Below are 13,318 nucleotides of genomic sequence, written 5' to 3' on the forward strand. Positions count from 1 at the left end.
AGACTTCTCAGAGAAAAAAAGGCCTGGAAGACATAGCCCCCTGCAGAGTATCCCAAAAGGCTGCGAGTGGGACACAGCCCCCAAGGTTACCTCATGATGTTGGAGGCGTCTTCAGCGTCGGGGTCGGCGCAGTACTTGTTGGCAAGGATCAGGCACGCATCTGCTGACTCTATCTAAGACACCAAAAGGAAAAATCACAGAACACAAACATATAAACAGCCACGCTCCACTGCGGCCTCTCTCTCTTGACAGCTCTCTGAGAGAGCCTGGTGCTTTGCAAAAAAAGCAGAAAACAATCCTGAGAGATTATAGTTTTTGTCAAAAGTGTAGGTCGTGCATTCTTCTTACAGTGTAAACATTTCATCCTGTTTCTGTCTGAGGATACATCGTGTACCTTGCTAATTGTACTTTTCATTTGGCACATTTGCTTACACGTAGAAACAATTAACTAAGTCTCCAGTTCGCCCCTCACCTCCTTCCTCAACCATCTGCATCATCATCCTCATTTTTCCAGTTAGGGAATGAAGGCCGGTGGGCTAAACCAGTCAGCCAGTTAGCTGAGCAGTGAGGAGTTCAGAAATTTAGCCTGCCAAGCGCTATGTCGTCACTGTCTGTGGACCAGGAAGAGATCAGCATCCCAAGCCAGATACCTCAGCACTGCTCAGTATTCCAGTAGTGTTCAAGCATTCAAAAGACAAGAAATCAATGTGCATAAAAGGGTTTGCTACAGACACACTCAAAACACAACTTATCTAAACATGAGCCGAAAGGGGGTTCTTCCTTAGGGGGGACTGTGAGCTCCATGTGCTAATAACTGTTTGCATTTAAATTAGGTCCATGAATAATAACCACCTTCTCTAAGTTCTCACAAGGCTTCACTTTATGCACCACTTGGGTCATGCCTGGGTAATAGGAACCAGACTACATAAGCGTTAGAATTCTCCTGCTGGTTCACGTTGGAAATCGGTCCTGCGTGGTGTGTTGTCCCTCACAGAAAGGACACGGTTGCATCTGCTGGGAAGGTGCAGTCCCCTCCATGGTATGTCACAAATTGTCTCAAGATTCCTTTGACAATGCCAGCAATTTACCCAAATCCGTTTGGATTGCTCATATTTTCCAACTTTATTACTTACAGAATTAGTGATGGCCACAGCCAGCATTAGGCTTCAGCGAACTCACAATACTAATATCCACCCACTGGCATGCAAATGCGAGGTATGCTTACAAAATGAGAGTGCAGCACACGCCATTTTGCCTTTCCCTTCTAAGCTTCACACGTGCTGCATGAGAACATCCTAACTTAGCAAGATCTGGAAAGAAAGATGAGCTCATTATCAAGTGATGTCCAACACCAGCAGGTGCACTTTTGCCGCCTGAGTCTTTAGTTGGGGTGGAAAATGCTCAAAATGGTTTATGGCTTAGTAAAATTCGATTTCATACTGTACCCTAATGTTTCTCTCAGATGTGAAAACTAGGTGTCACAGCTATATTGAGGTCAACGTAAGCATTCAAGATGGGGATTACTTGACTATTACATTACATGTAAGATTACTGGATGGGTACAACTGGTCTACTCCTTTAGATGTAAGTTTCATGCTGAAAGATGTTAAGTCCCAGTGAGGAATTCTTCTAGGTGGTCCAGTACATGCCAGTAGGTAGCATGAGGTCCTACGCCCAATAGAAGGGTGACGTCAAGGCTGGGATGTGACTTATTTCATTAGGGGTTTAGGAGATGACATTGGTCATTCCGGGAGTCATATTCCCCTCATCAAAGAGTCAGACTGCAAGATCCACCCCTCCCCCCAGACGGAATAAATGCAGAAGTCACCTCTTCCTCCTTACCTTGACTCGTGCAAGATCATGTGGATTGAGGACTGAACCCTGATAAAATTCCACCTGAGTAAAATGTCTTTTGAACAGAGCTTCCAGCTCCAGGTTAGGGGAAATGCTGCAGAGAGAAGGAACAGGCATTAACATACAGGAGCTGGGGTTTCCAGCTGACATGCCCCATTTCCCCCTCTCTCTTCCATATTGGGACTTGGGGAAAGACTTCCACCTCAAAGCAGCCCTTTTTCTTGCCATAAATAGAAGGCTCACATTCAAGAAAGGTAAAATCCAGCTCAACATAAAACCAAAACCAGCACCAATGTAAAATGAAGGAGTTCATGGTCTTTATAAAGGTTGAGACCTACAGGATACAATGTCTTCATTTTGTGAGCAGAGAAGCTGGGGCTGTAATGCAGGACAATAGTTAATTTTGTGGGTCCATGTGACTACAACACAGGTGAGGTGCCCAGGTTAAACATTATCTCTGGGTGTGTCTGCATGAGATTCCTATCGAGTCAGCAAACTCACTAAAGTAGTTTGCCTTTCTCAGCAGGGAGGGTCCTCATCCAATCCTTTAAGGGCCTGAAGAAACCAAAAGACAGAGGGAGGAAGGATCTGCTCCTTTTCCTTCTTGCTTGCTTCCTTGAGCTGGGACATTTCACATCATCTTCTCTTACCCTTGGGCTTGGAGGTACAGCACCTACAACCTGCCTCCCCACCCCGCCCTGCCACTGGTTCTCAGGCCTTTTGACTCAAACTGAAATACACCCCAGCCTTCTGGAGTCTCCAAGCCTCCAAACAGCAGATTGTGGGACTGCACAGCCTTCATATTCAAGTGTGCTAAACCCTCACAATCAATCTCCAGATCAATAGATAGATACAGTCATTCCTCAGTATCTGTAGGAAATTAGATCCAGGACCCATCATGGACCAAAATCTGAGGATAGTTAAGTCCCTTATATAAGGGGATCTGTTATACACAATGCTGCATTATTCACATACAAACTATATACATCCTCCAATATAAGTCACCTCTAGATTGCTTATAATTCCTAAAACAATGTAAATGAGATATTATTATACCTTATTGTTTAGGAATTAATGACAAGAAAAACAAACTCTGATCCGAACAGTACAGATGCTATTTTTTCTCACAATTTTTGACCCATGGTTAGCTAAATTCAATGATGCAGACCCTACAGATACAGAGGGCCAGCTCCCTGTAATCTCTACCTCTACCTCTGTATCTGCAGCTCTCACCTACTGACTTTCGCTGGAGAACCCTGACTAATACAAGAGAGACTGGCCCAAGATTCCCCCAGCAGGGCCATTCTGCTCTTAGGAGGCTTCCCCTGCTTCCCAGCTTGACAGATTTCTCATTCTCCAGGCCTAGATCCAAAAAGTCACCTCTGTGAAGCACGGGACTTAATTTACTCTTAGCACTGATGTTGTTTCTATGTGTGCATGGTCCTCACGACCATTCTTAGGGCAGGACTGTGCAGACACTCACTGGAGGATAAGGATGTAACAAGTGACCCATTTACTCCTTGATTAACTCTGCAGAGACATAAAATATCTACTACCTATAAGTACTGTGTTAGGAATTAGCATGTCAGCTACTGTGCTAAGTCAACTCTTGCTTGCCACTTATTATTTAGCAACATTCATTGTTCACGTTTTTGAACATTTCCTAAGTGGCGGACAATATTCTAAGCACTTGGCAATTATTAGCTCATTTAAACTCATATCATCAAGTCAAAGCTTCAGGAGGTTAATGAACCGGGTCATCTACTGCAAATCTGCTATTGATATATGCTGAGGACGCAAAGGTGAATGCTAGCGATTGAAGCATTAGCAGGTGGCTTTTTATTCCAACTTAAACAGGAGGTGAGAGAAGAACAGCCCCTTTGTGAGTCCGACCAGTCTTCCAAATCTACATAGGTCCCACCTCTCACAGAAGCCAGCCCTGACAATACAAGCAGCCCTGATGGCTCCCTGATAGGGACGCCCTATGTGGTTCTGCCACGTGATGAAGCTGACTTCAGCATTCACTGGACAATCCTGGATCTATGTCCTTTAATTGCTGCATGTGTACTCATCCTGAAATGCTCAACCAACGTGAGGGAAGAACCCACAGATCAGGCCTCTCTTGAACTTTCAGAAACGCTCAGCTGGGAACTGGGTCAGTAGCCGAGCACTGAATTAGACTAGGGGCGCTCACTGCTGTGTGACTATGGCTTTGTCTTTTTAGAGTCTGGAGTACCCAGTGCAGAGATGGACAATGGTAGTGCTCCATCCAACACGGTGCCAAGTCAGAAGTCTGGCATTCTGTGAACAAACATGCGAGGGACAGACCCACAGAACAGGGAGCCTGCAGGGCAGACTGAGCCCGGGGGGGTCAGCACCGTGTCATGCCAACACCAACATGGGAGCTTCTGCAATGTGGTACCAGGGCTGGCTCCATGTTAGCTCCATCTCCATGAAAGAGGAGGAGGATGGCGGTCCTCCCCCGTGAACATGGCAGAGCTGCTCAACTGTCTCTCTTTCTGTTGCAAGCTAGCTTTCACCTAACAGGGGCATCAGGCAAAGCTTAACACCTCAACAGCATTGGGTAGAGGGCAGATATTCTTCTCTCTTCACCTGGGAAACACACGTGATAAGGCCTACCTCCAAGCTGACTGTGCAGCCTAATCTATTTGATCGTTCATGATAACAGCTAACATTTATTGAGCCCTCAACAACATGGCTGATTCTGCTCTGTGCACTTTACATAGATTATTTGCTTAACTTGATTAACCTCCATTAATTGTTGAGTGAGGATTCAGTTAGAGGAACGTGAGTCCAGGGCATGGACTTTTCCTTCATCTGTAAATTAGATGAAAGACTGGCCTAGGGCCCCACCCTAGGCTCCTAGGAATAGCAGTTGTTATTATCATTACTTTCCATCCTGATTCCTCTGGTATTGGTGTCTAGCTTGGTTGCTGCCTTACTCCTACACTCTTGATATGTACACCCCCTACAGTTAATTATCCCACACCAGACATTGCATATACACGTGGATTGTGCAGGTCCCACTGGCTGGGGGGACAGCCATAATGAGTAGGACCCATAGGGACTTTACTAGCATTTGTCCCAGAGAGCAACTCAGATGTGGTCCCAGAACTGTCTCTGCAGAAGCAGGTTCTGTTCTCATCACTGAACTTGTGTGTTGCTTCCCTTTCTATTGATTCTGGAATGTTCTCTCCAAGGTCAACAGGGATCATGGCTTATTCAACTCTGCCTTGATCCCCAACAACCCCCACCACCGCCACCCCTGAAGATGCCCAGAGAGTGCCCTGGCAGGGTGCATGGTTTGGGTAGAGCATCCAGTAATGGCAGGAGCTGCTTCTTACTTGTGAAGAAAGACGATCTCCACATTGACATCGTCCCGGTCCTTGTGTAGAAAGTCCTTCAGGAAGTTGGAAACACTCTCCAGAGTGATATGTCCACAGACCACAATGTGCCTGAACAGGAGAGGCCAGTTAGCTCAGGCCAGGCGCAGCAACATGACCCCACACCCCAACCCTGGCAAGGCAGAAGAAGCAAGACAGCTGCAGGGCAAGCGTTCATCTCCACCCTTCTCTTCCATAAAGCCAGCTCCCACCCCCAGAGGGCTGTGAGGCAAAGCGGCGGTGCTAGCAGGTGCTCAGAGACTCCCAGACAGAACAGGCATATGGCTTCTCACCTGATGCTGCACAAAATCCTATTAAAAGCCCAACCATTTGGCCAAGTGGTTTTAGGCATTTAACAATAAGTGACATTATGCTTGAGCTTAAATGCTGCACTATCAAGTCCCTTGCAGATTCATATCTCTCCCTTTCTGCCCACAAAGCGTCCTCCCGGGAGATTTACAGTATGAGTCTTGGTTTATGACATAGAGCTTATCAGGTAATGAGATAACAAATCTTGCTGAAACGATGATTTTGTGTGTAAGAAAGCGGACTTTTATCAGGGTGGCTAATGTGTGGCTTGACACGTTATAGGCTCTGCTGGTCATAAGCAGTAAAAAGGAAATTTTGCATTTTTCCACCATAACTCCTCCGACAATGGGGGCATGGAACACTTTACAGTAAGTGAGCATTACTCAGGGCTAAATGGGGAGAGAATGCCTACGGAATCAAAGATCACACGCAGCCATGCGTCCCTGCAATGCTCAGAGGGTACCTGCGATTTCTGGAAGGGCGAAGGTATTGGCTTCAAGATGGGAAGAAGCAAGGAACGAGTAGGGTTGGAACTGCTTGCTTTGCCCTAGACTGGTGTTTTGGGAAACAGTGTCTGAGCCCAGGAAATGAGCACTTCCCCCAGAAACGTTGAGAGCAGCATCCCTCCAATACCTGTGGGCACCTGGTCCAATCTAATTTTGGCACTAGGCTACCCCGTGTCCACTTTATTTGCTATATGATGTCCCAATTAGGAGTAAGCACTTTGGAGCACGAGTTTACCCCAAAAACCGAAAGCTGGGGACTGACTGTGGAGACACAGCTGATATCTTCCAGAGATGAGACTGTGTGTAGCATGGGGCTCGGTGTATGACCCTGGGCTCCCCTGACTGGCAGGGATAGAGGACGGATCGCTATGTGTGCTTTAAGACTTGGGCAGGTGGTGAGCACGCAGTACGGTAATTTCCTGGGTAAAATTTAACACGGCTGGGTCCTTTGCACTTCGTAATTGCTCTGTGCACATTCCAGTAAGGCAGAAAGCTCATTGGTTGGAGGCAGCTCATAATGGGAGGCAGCAATGATGGCTTCTGCAATGTTCCATTAGATGCCATTACAAGAGCCTGCCCTTTCGTTGTAATTTGGTGCTTGACTAAGTATGTGAGAATAATGCAGTAAACTCATTGGTGAAAGGATAATGATGCAGAACAAAGAGTAAATCAATAAAATGCACGAGGCAGTTAATAATATCTCCATTATGGACTGTTATTGTTACGGTGGTGCACTTAGCGATCCAGCAAGCGGAGGCCGTCAAGGGGGAGGGGAGATGTCACTGGTTCTTAAGGAGAGAGCCAGGATCCCTCTGCCCTGCAGCCAGTGCTCACGTATGCCCGAAGCCTGTTCACAAGGTCCCTCTTGACTACAAGGCTGTGAAATACACAGTGTATCAGACTATACAATACCAGGGAACACGTGGATTATACTCACGTAACTATTTACTATGTCATATTTGTAAATATTTCCTGTGGCACATGTGATTTTATAGGGAAAAATCTAGCTGCAGTGGTGGGCATTTGGTAGGGCAGTTAAGCTCGACTTGGGACACTTGCGTCCCATACGGGAGTGCCTAAATTCCAGTCCCAGTGGTGTCGCTCCCAATTCCAGCTTTTTGCTAATGTGCACCCCTGGGAGGCAGCAGTAATGGCTCAAGTAATTGGATCCTTGCCGGCTATAGGAAAGACCTTGATTGAGTTCCTGGCTCCCAGCTTGGCCTGTCCCAGCATCTCCTGTCATGGAGAGTGAATCAGTGGATGGGGGCTATATATATTCCCCCAATCTGCTTTTCAAATAAACTAAATAAATTTTAAAATCGGGCTGCAAGTGAATTTACAGGTGCTAGATAAGGTCTCTGATTCTGAACTTTCCAAATGTATTCAAAGTGACCAGGAAACAGGTTTCCTCCTCCAGACCAGACCGCCCCCCCACCCCGACCCTGCCAACAAATGTAATACAGCTGCTCAATACCATTCTACTGCTTTCTGCCCACAGAGTTCCAAGTTTAAGAACAAGGCCACCACAAATCCAATGCACGGGTATCCCCGCAGGCCAGGTATAGCTGAGGCTGTTCTTGTCTTATGGATGTGAAAGTCACAGAGGATTCTCTGCTTCCAAAGGTGTGTGGCATCCTGGTCAAGTTTCTCATCCATATTTAACACAAAAGGAAGCTCAGAGGTTAAAACCACCCAGCCAGCCGCCCACACAGGGCACTGTGAAGTTCAAAGCTCTCTCGTAGTCGAAGCCCAGGTATTACTCAAAGCTGGACCCCAGTCAATGATAGGTCAGTGGAAATGCCTGACACCCATCCTTCCTACCCTGTACGTGAAAGACTGCAGGCGCATCTGCCAGCAGCCTCTCTCCCTCCTCTGAAATCATTCATCCCTGGAAAAGATGTGTGTGAAGTGGGAGGGGAGGAGACGAGCCTCCCCCCGCTACCCAGCCCTGGAATCAAAGGCTCAGCTGGTTGATTTATTCAGCCTTAGAAAAAGCCAGGGTTCTCTTACTTGGAAATGTGCTGGGTACATATAAAATATATTCCAATGCAATCAATATTATCCCTTAAGCCTTTAATTAGCTTTCACTTCTCTTAAGAAGTAGACAAATGCTGGCAGGAGAGGGAAGGGAAAAAAAAAAAAAGGAATGGCTTTTCCATTTGGCGCTAGCTGTCCAATACCATTCTAGACAATTGAAAATATATATCTTTTAACTACAACCTGATTTCTGGGGTGGAGAGCAGTCTTTATCAAAAAGGAAGGAAAAAAAAAACTTCCTTCAACATAATTGGTATTTTTGCTCAGAAAACGCGAGATTGATTGAAAGCAGGTTGCCTTTTTGCCCACGGAGAGTTATTAGGTACATTATCATGGCGACCTTGGAGGACCCATACTGTTCCAATCTGTCTTGTATCTGATCTGAAGATGTACGGCCTCCCCCTTTTATGCCAATAACCATCCCCCTCCATTTTGTTTTCCCTGCAGTGAAAGTTAGCAAGGAGCTCACATATTGAAAATGTTCAAATGCACTTGGAATTGACGGATGGGAGAGGCCGCCCTTTCTAAGTCAGCACCAGCATTAGATCTGCTTCCGCCAGCCGGGGTCTGGGGAAGCACCCACTGGAGGCCCTGCAGAAGCGTGAAGGGTGGACGGTGACTATGGAAAAATTACTGAAAATTCCAGGGGCGATTGCTTAAGGAAAGATATTATGGGGAAAACAGAGGCAGAATTTATGGTATCTTCAATGATTACAAATACGATAGAAAACAGTCAAAGGTTGAGAGCAGGGGTGAGTGTTCACAGGGTGTGATATGAATAACGCTCAAAAGATCCCCCTCCCAAACGACCTCTGCCGGGTCCCCTGATTCTGACAAATCTAACACGTGAGATTCACACCCGACAGCCCCGGCTTAACTCACTCGCCAACAACTGAGAGTCCTGGACAAGGTACTAACTCTGCATTTTACAACTAACAAGTCAGAGTTGGACTCCCAGAGGCTGGAGCTACTCCCGGACTCATGAGATTATCCTGAGAATTGATTTAAAGAGATAAGGGTCTTGTGCAGGGGCCGGTCCACCGTAAGCATGACATGGTGGGATTCAGGTGACATCCGCATGCAATAAACACAGGGTGTTCTGTGGCCCTGTGACCACATCTAATCCTCAAGCACCTTGTGTTCTTACTCTGTCCTTTCAGATAACCCCTCGGGACTCCAAGGCCCTTAAGCTGCGCGCCCGACATCCCAGAGCGGGCAATCCAGCCCCAGTATCACAAAGATGAGGGAGTGGGGGAAAGGCATGGGTATTTCAGTTTTTGCTCTTTCCGGGCGGGCAGGCAGGGCTAGACCAAAAGGCCCTCGTGGGTACCTGAGAAGGGGGTGCTGGGTGGGTCCTCAGTGGGCTGGGACCTGGGGTGGATACAACACCACAGTCGTAGCATCACTCCCTTCCGGCTGCAAAGGTGACATCACAAGACTCAGCAAAGGCTGAGCGATGGGCAGAGGCCCCAGCTCCCACCTGTGAGAAACTTCTACACTCAACTTTCAGTGTTAGCCATGATGTGTGGTGAGCCACGGGGCTGCCAATGAATGCAGATGCCCATTTTAGACATTATCTGCCACATCCACCACACCCGGCTTGGGACTGCCTCACCAGCTTGGTATCCAGAGGATAGCACGGGTCTCGGTGGCTCCTTTAGAACAGGGAATGTTTAGGAAAGTTAGGCCATGAAAGCAGCTAAAGTTGTCCCCATGACTCCCAATTTGAACTTTTATAGATGGCTGGCCATTGTCATGACTGACATCCACAGGGCCTGCCCACTCGGTGTCTGAAGATGGCCAACAGCCCTACACCAGTAATCATTTCAGATATGACTGCCAAGGCCAATGCTGTGGTGCAGCGGGTTAGCGCCCTGAAACATCGGCATCCCATATGGGTGCCAGTTCATATCCCGGCTGCTCCACTTCCGATCCGGCTCTCTGCTATGGCCTGGGAAGGCAGTGGAGGATGGCCCAAGTCCTTGGGCCCCTGCACCCATGTGGGAGACCCAGAGGAAGCTCCTGGCTCCTGGCTTCAGACTGGCACAGCTCCAGCCATTGCAGTCAGTTGGAGATTGAACCAGCAAATGGAAGACACCTCTCTCTTTCTCTCTGCCACTCCTTCTCTCTCTGTGGAACTCTTTCAAATGAATGGAAAACTCTTAAAAAAGAGAGAAAAGAAAACATTTTAAAAAAAAGATATGACTGGCCTTTTGGTTTTCAAAGCTTTGCTTAATTCTGTGAACAAATAATTCCTGGCCAAAGGCAACATCGACTGACCATAAACAAGTGTAAATGATTTAGGCGCACAACGAAGTGTCTGAAATGCCCAATCAGTAGCCAAAGACTTCTTTATTTTTCGAAAGGAGTTACTCATGCAGGCCAGGCAGTGCCTGGGCCTGAGTAAGGGCTCCATGGACACCGGCTGGGCTCTTTAGGGGAAAGGAACGCTGTCGCATGTGGAGCAGACCCTCGTAGTTGAAAGCAATTTCACAAGGATAACAATAATGCTTGACTATGAGCCCCATGAGGGGACTCCAGGAATTTGCCAACTGCTTATTTCGTGGGTTTTTGTCACTAAAAACACTTGCACCCATGGGCTTCTCCTGTTGTCCACACTCTCCACGTGCAGAATGAAACCCCGTACTCCCTGTTCCACCATTCAACGCGTGGCTTGTGACACACAGGGAGCTCTGGACACCCACACTGAGCTGGCACCTGGGTTTCACAGCTCACTTCCACAGGTGCCTTTTAGGCCGATTTATGGAAGGGGGCATAGGAAGACGGGAGGGGCGGCCCCAGACCATCGACCTCTCAAAGCTCTGGACCACTGAGGATGCATTTCCTGGGACAAGTCTACATACAGTACTTTTCAAACCACTCAGAGAGTAGTTCTTAGAAAAGGGGAAGTGGGACAGAGGGATAACACTAAGACCCTTCCATATCCTCAAGTGCATCCAAGCATCAGAACGGCCCTTGGTTCCTGTTTACCCCAGTGCCTGATTTGTTTGATGGGGAAACTGAGGCCTGGCATATCAGTGCCAAACCAAAGACAGAATGGCTCCGTCTATTTGATGCCTTCTAAAGAGAAGCAGCTGGTGTGGGAAAGGACCCTGGACAAGGAACAGAGAAAGCGGGGCTGGGGGTGAGGGGCAGGCCTGTGTGACGCAGGGCCAGTTCCTGTCAAATGGAAAGGCCCGGGACGACTGAGCTGCACCTGCCAGACAATGATGAATCCCTACACAGAGCTCCAGTTCTCTGCCCCCACCCCAGCTCACGCCATCACCCTATCTTGTCTAGACGTCTGCAGTAGCTTCCTAATTGATTTCCTTGTTTACTCGCCTGTTGCCCCCAACCCCCTCTAGCCTGGAAAAAAATAGATGAAGAGCAAGGACTGAAGCAAATCTGACCGCAATCGGGCTCCACAAGGGCGGGGAGGTCTCAGATCTTTCCTTAGCAGAGCCTCGCTCTCGGAAGACAATGTAAAATGCACAGCTCTGGGCTGTTTATTTTTAAAGATACTATATCCATTTTTACTGGAACAAGTATAAAGAACTTAAGAAACCCATAGCTATCCTGTCACAATAAATCATACAGAGTAAATTGAAAATCCTATACAGCTTTCCCTGAATACATTGTGCTCACTTTGTCAAAGAGGTAGATGAAATGTGGCATATATTGATCTAGATGTCTCTGTAAAACTATAATATTTATATCAAGTACATATGCTAGACTCTCTTCTGCCTTTCTGCTGAGCCTTCTAATCACACTTTCCTCATCCCAAGGCCCCCACCCCCGGCCTCCCACCACTGGTAGCTCCTGACATGATGGGAATGAATTTTAAGAAGTACTTGTCAAGGGGGGGGTGGGGGGAGGGGTCGGAGCATTTTATCCAGAAGGAAGTAGGGTGGCCACAGACCTACCAACCAACCCAAAACACAGCGGTCAGTACTGAAAGTCCACTTCTAGGTTAAACTCAACCCCGCCCAGGGTCTGCATCACCTCCTCTCCATGGCTCTCATGCAAGGTGGATCTCAGATTCCATCTCTCCTGGTGCTGCAATTTTGACTACTTGGTCTTAATGCATCTTTCCCTGATCTGGGTCATGACCTTCAGGGTTACTGCCCCCCAGATTTCCCCATGAGGCTCATTGGCCCACTGCTGAAAAGGAAGGAGGCTAATCCAGCTTCTGCCTCCCCACTTCCTCCTTCACTGAGAGCCTGTCCCCAAGGGCCTGCCCTCCGTGCTGGGGTTCAGGGCTGGCAAAGAAACACCCCAGGCAGTGCTGGCCTCATCCGTCTACTCTGCCCCAGCGCCCAGCACAAAGCCCCTGAAGTCTGGGCTTTCCAGAACTGTCTGTTGAGAGGCACTGGTTGGCGAAGTACCTGTTGCATGGATACACTATGTCACAGTACGTGTAGAAGAAATTCAACAATTAATTTACTCTAAGCCTATTAGCACATTGGATGATCCTGCCACCTTGAATCTACCATCACATTTTAAGTTTGCAAGTGAGCTGTACACAGAAAGAGAAACACAAAAACAAGGCAGCTGAGAGTGTGTAACCCATAACCCAAATCCTGACTACAGCCTCTTCTGGTTAACACATTAAAAAGAAACAAACAGGTTCAAAAATAAGATAGTTTCCTTCCAGTGGCCTCATCTAGTACTTTGCTAATCACAAAGGAAGGAAATGCATTCTCCCTCCTAGTGAGGAAGAGAATAAAGTCGTCATCGTATCCAGCTGTCAGCAGAGCTGTTCTGGGGGAGGCAGGCTGCTCTGTTGATTCCATACATCGGGGCAGAAGGCTGAGCAAATAGATCTCAACAGTGCAGCAAAGTCACCTCTGTGAAACAGAGCCCCAAGGTCAGAGGACAGACTGCTGGCAGCCGCAACAGAAAACACTCGGATGTCCTGGCCAGACCAGAACTTCCTGCAGGAAAGTGATATATCTTACCATATGCAGACAATCAGGAGCTAAGTCATCCTCGAGGGACTGGGGTTTGCACCTCTACCAGGCCATTCATAATTGCCCCTCCATAGTCAGACCATGCACATGGTCATAATTAGACCACGGGAGAATGCTCACACATCTTCGGTAGCTTGTAGCCTATGTGGAGCCTCAGTCCAAGTCTTAAAAATAAATTCTGGGAACCTCAGTGTAGGAAATATCGCTGGTTTTTGTCTGTGCAACATCACCCTCCCTT

General features: G+C 47.6%; 1 protein-coding gene across 28 annotated transcripts in view; it reads right to left on the bottom strand.

Moving 5' to 3' along the window:
• The window catches only part of KCNMA1 (potassium calcium-activated channel subfamily M alpha 1), a 781,282-nt gene that overhangs the window by 219,414 nt on the left and 548,550 nt on the right, over window positions 1-13,318 (bottom strand). For 27 of the 28 annotated variants that reach the window (XM_070056975.1, XM_070056978.1, XM_070056976.1 and 24 more), the window contains 3 exon segments: window positions 5,220-5,330; window positions 1,843-1,948; window positions 91-173 (listed from right to left, as the gene is read on the bottom strand). In XM_070056975.1, the coding sequence (XP_069913076.1) occupies window positions 91-173; window positions 1,843-1,948; window positions 5,220-5,330 (300 nt within the window). 28 annotated transcript variants of the gene reach the window in all.

This window comes from Oryctolagus cuniculus, chromosome 15 (assembly GCF_964237555.1).
Source record: "Oryctolagus cuniculus chromosome 15, mOryCun1.1, whole genome shotgun sequence".
Taxonomy (NCBI): domain Eukaryota; kingdom Metazoa; phylum Chordata; class Mammalia; order Lagomorpha; family Leporidae; genus Oryctolagus; species Oryctolagus cuniculus.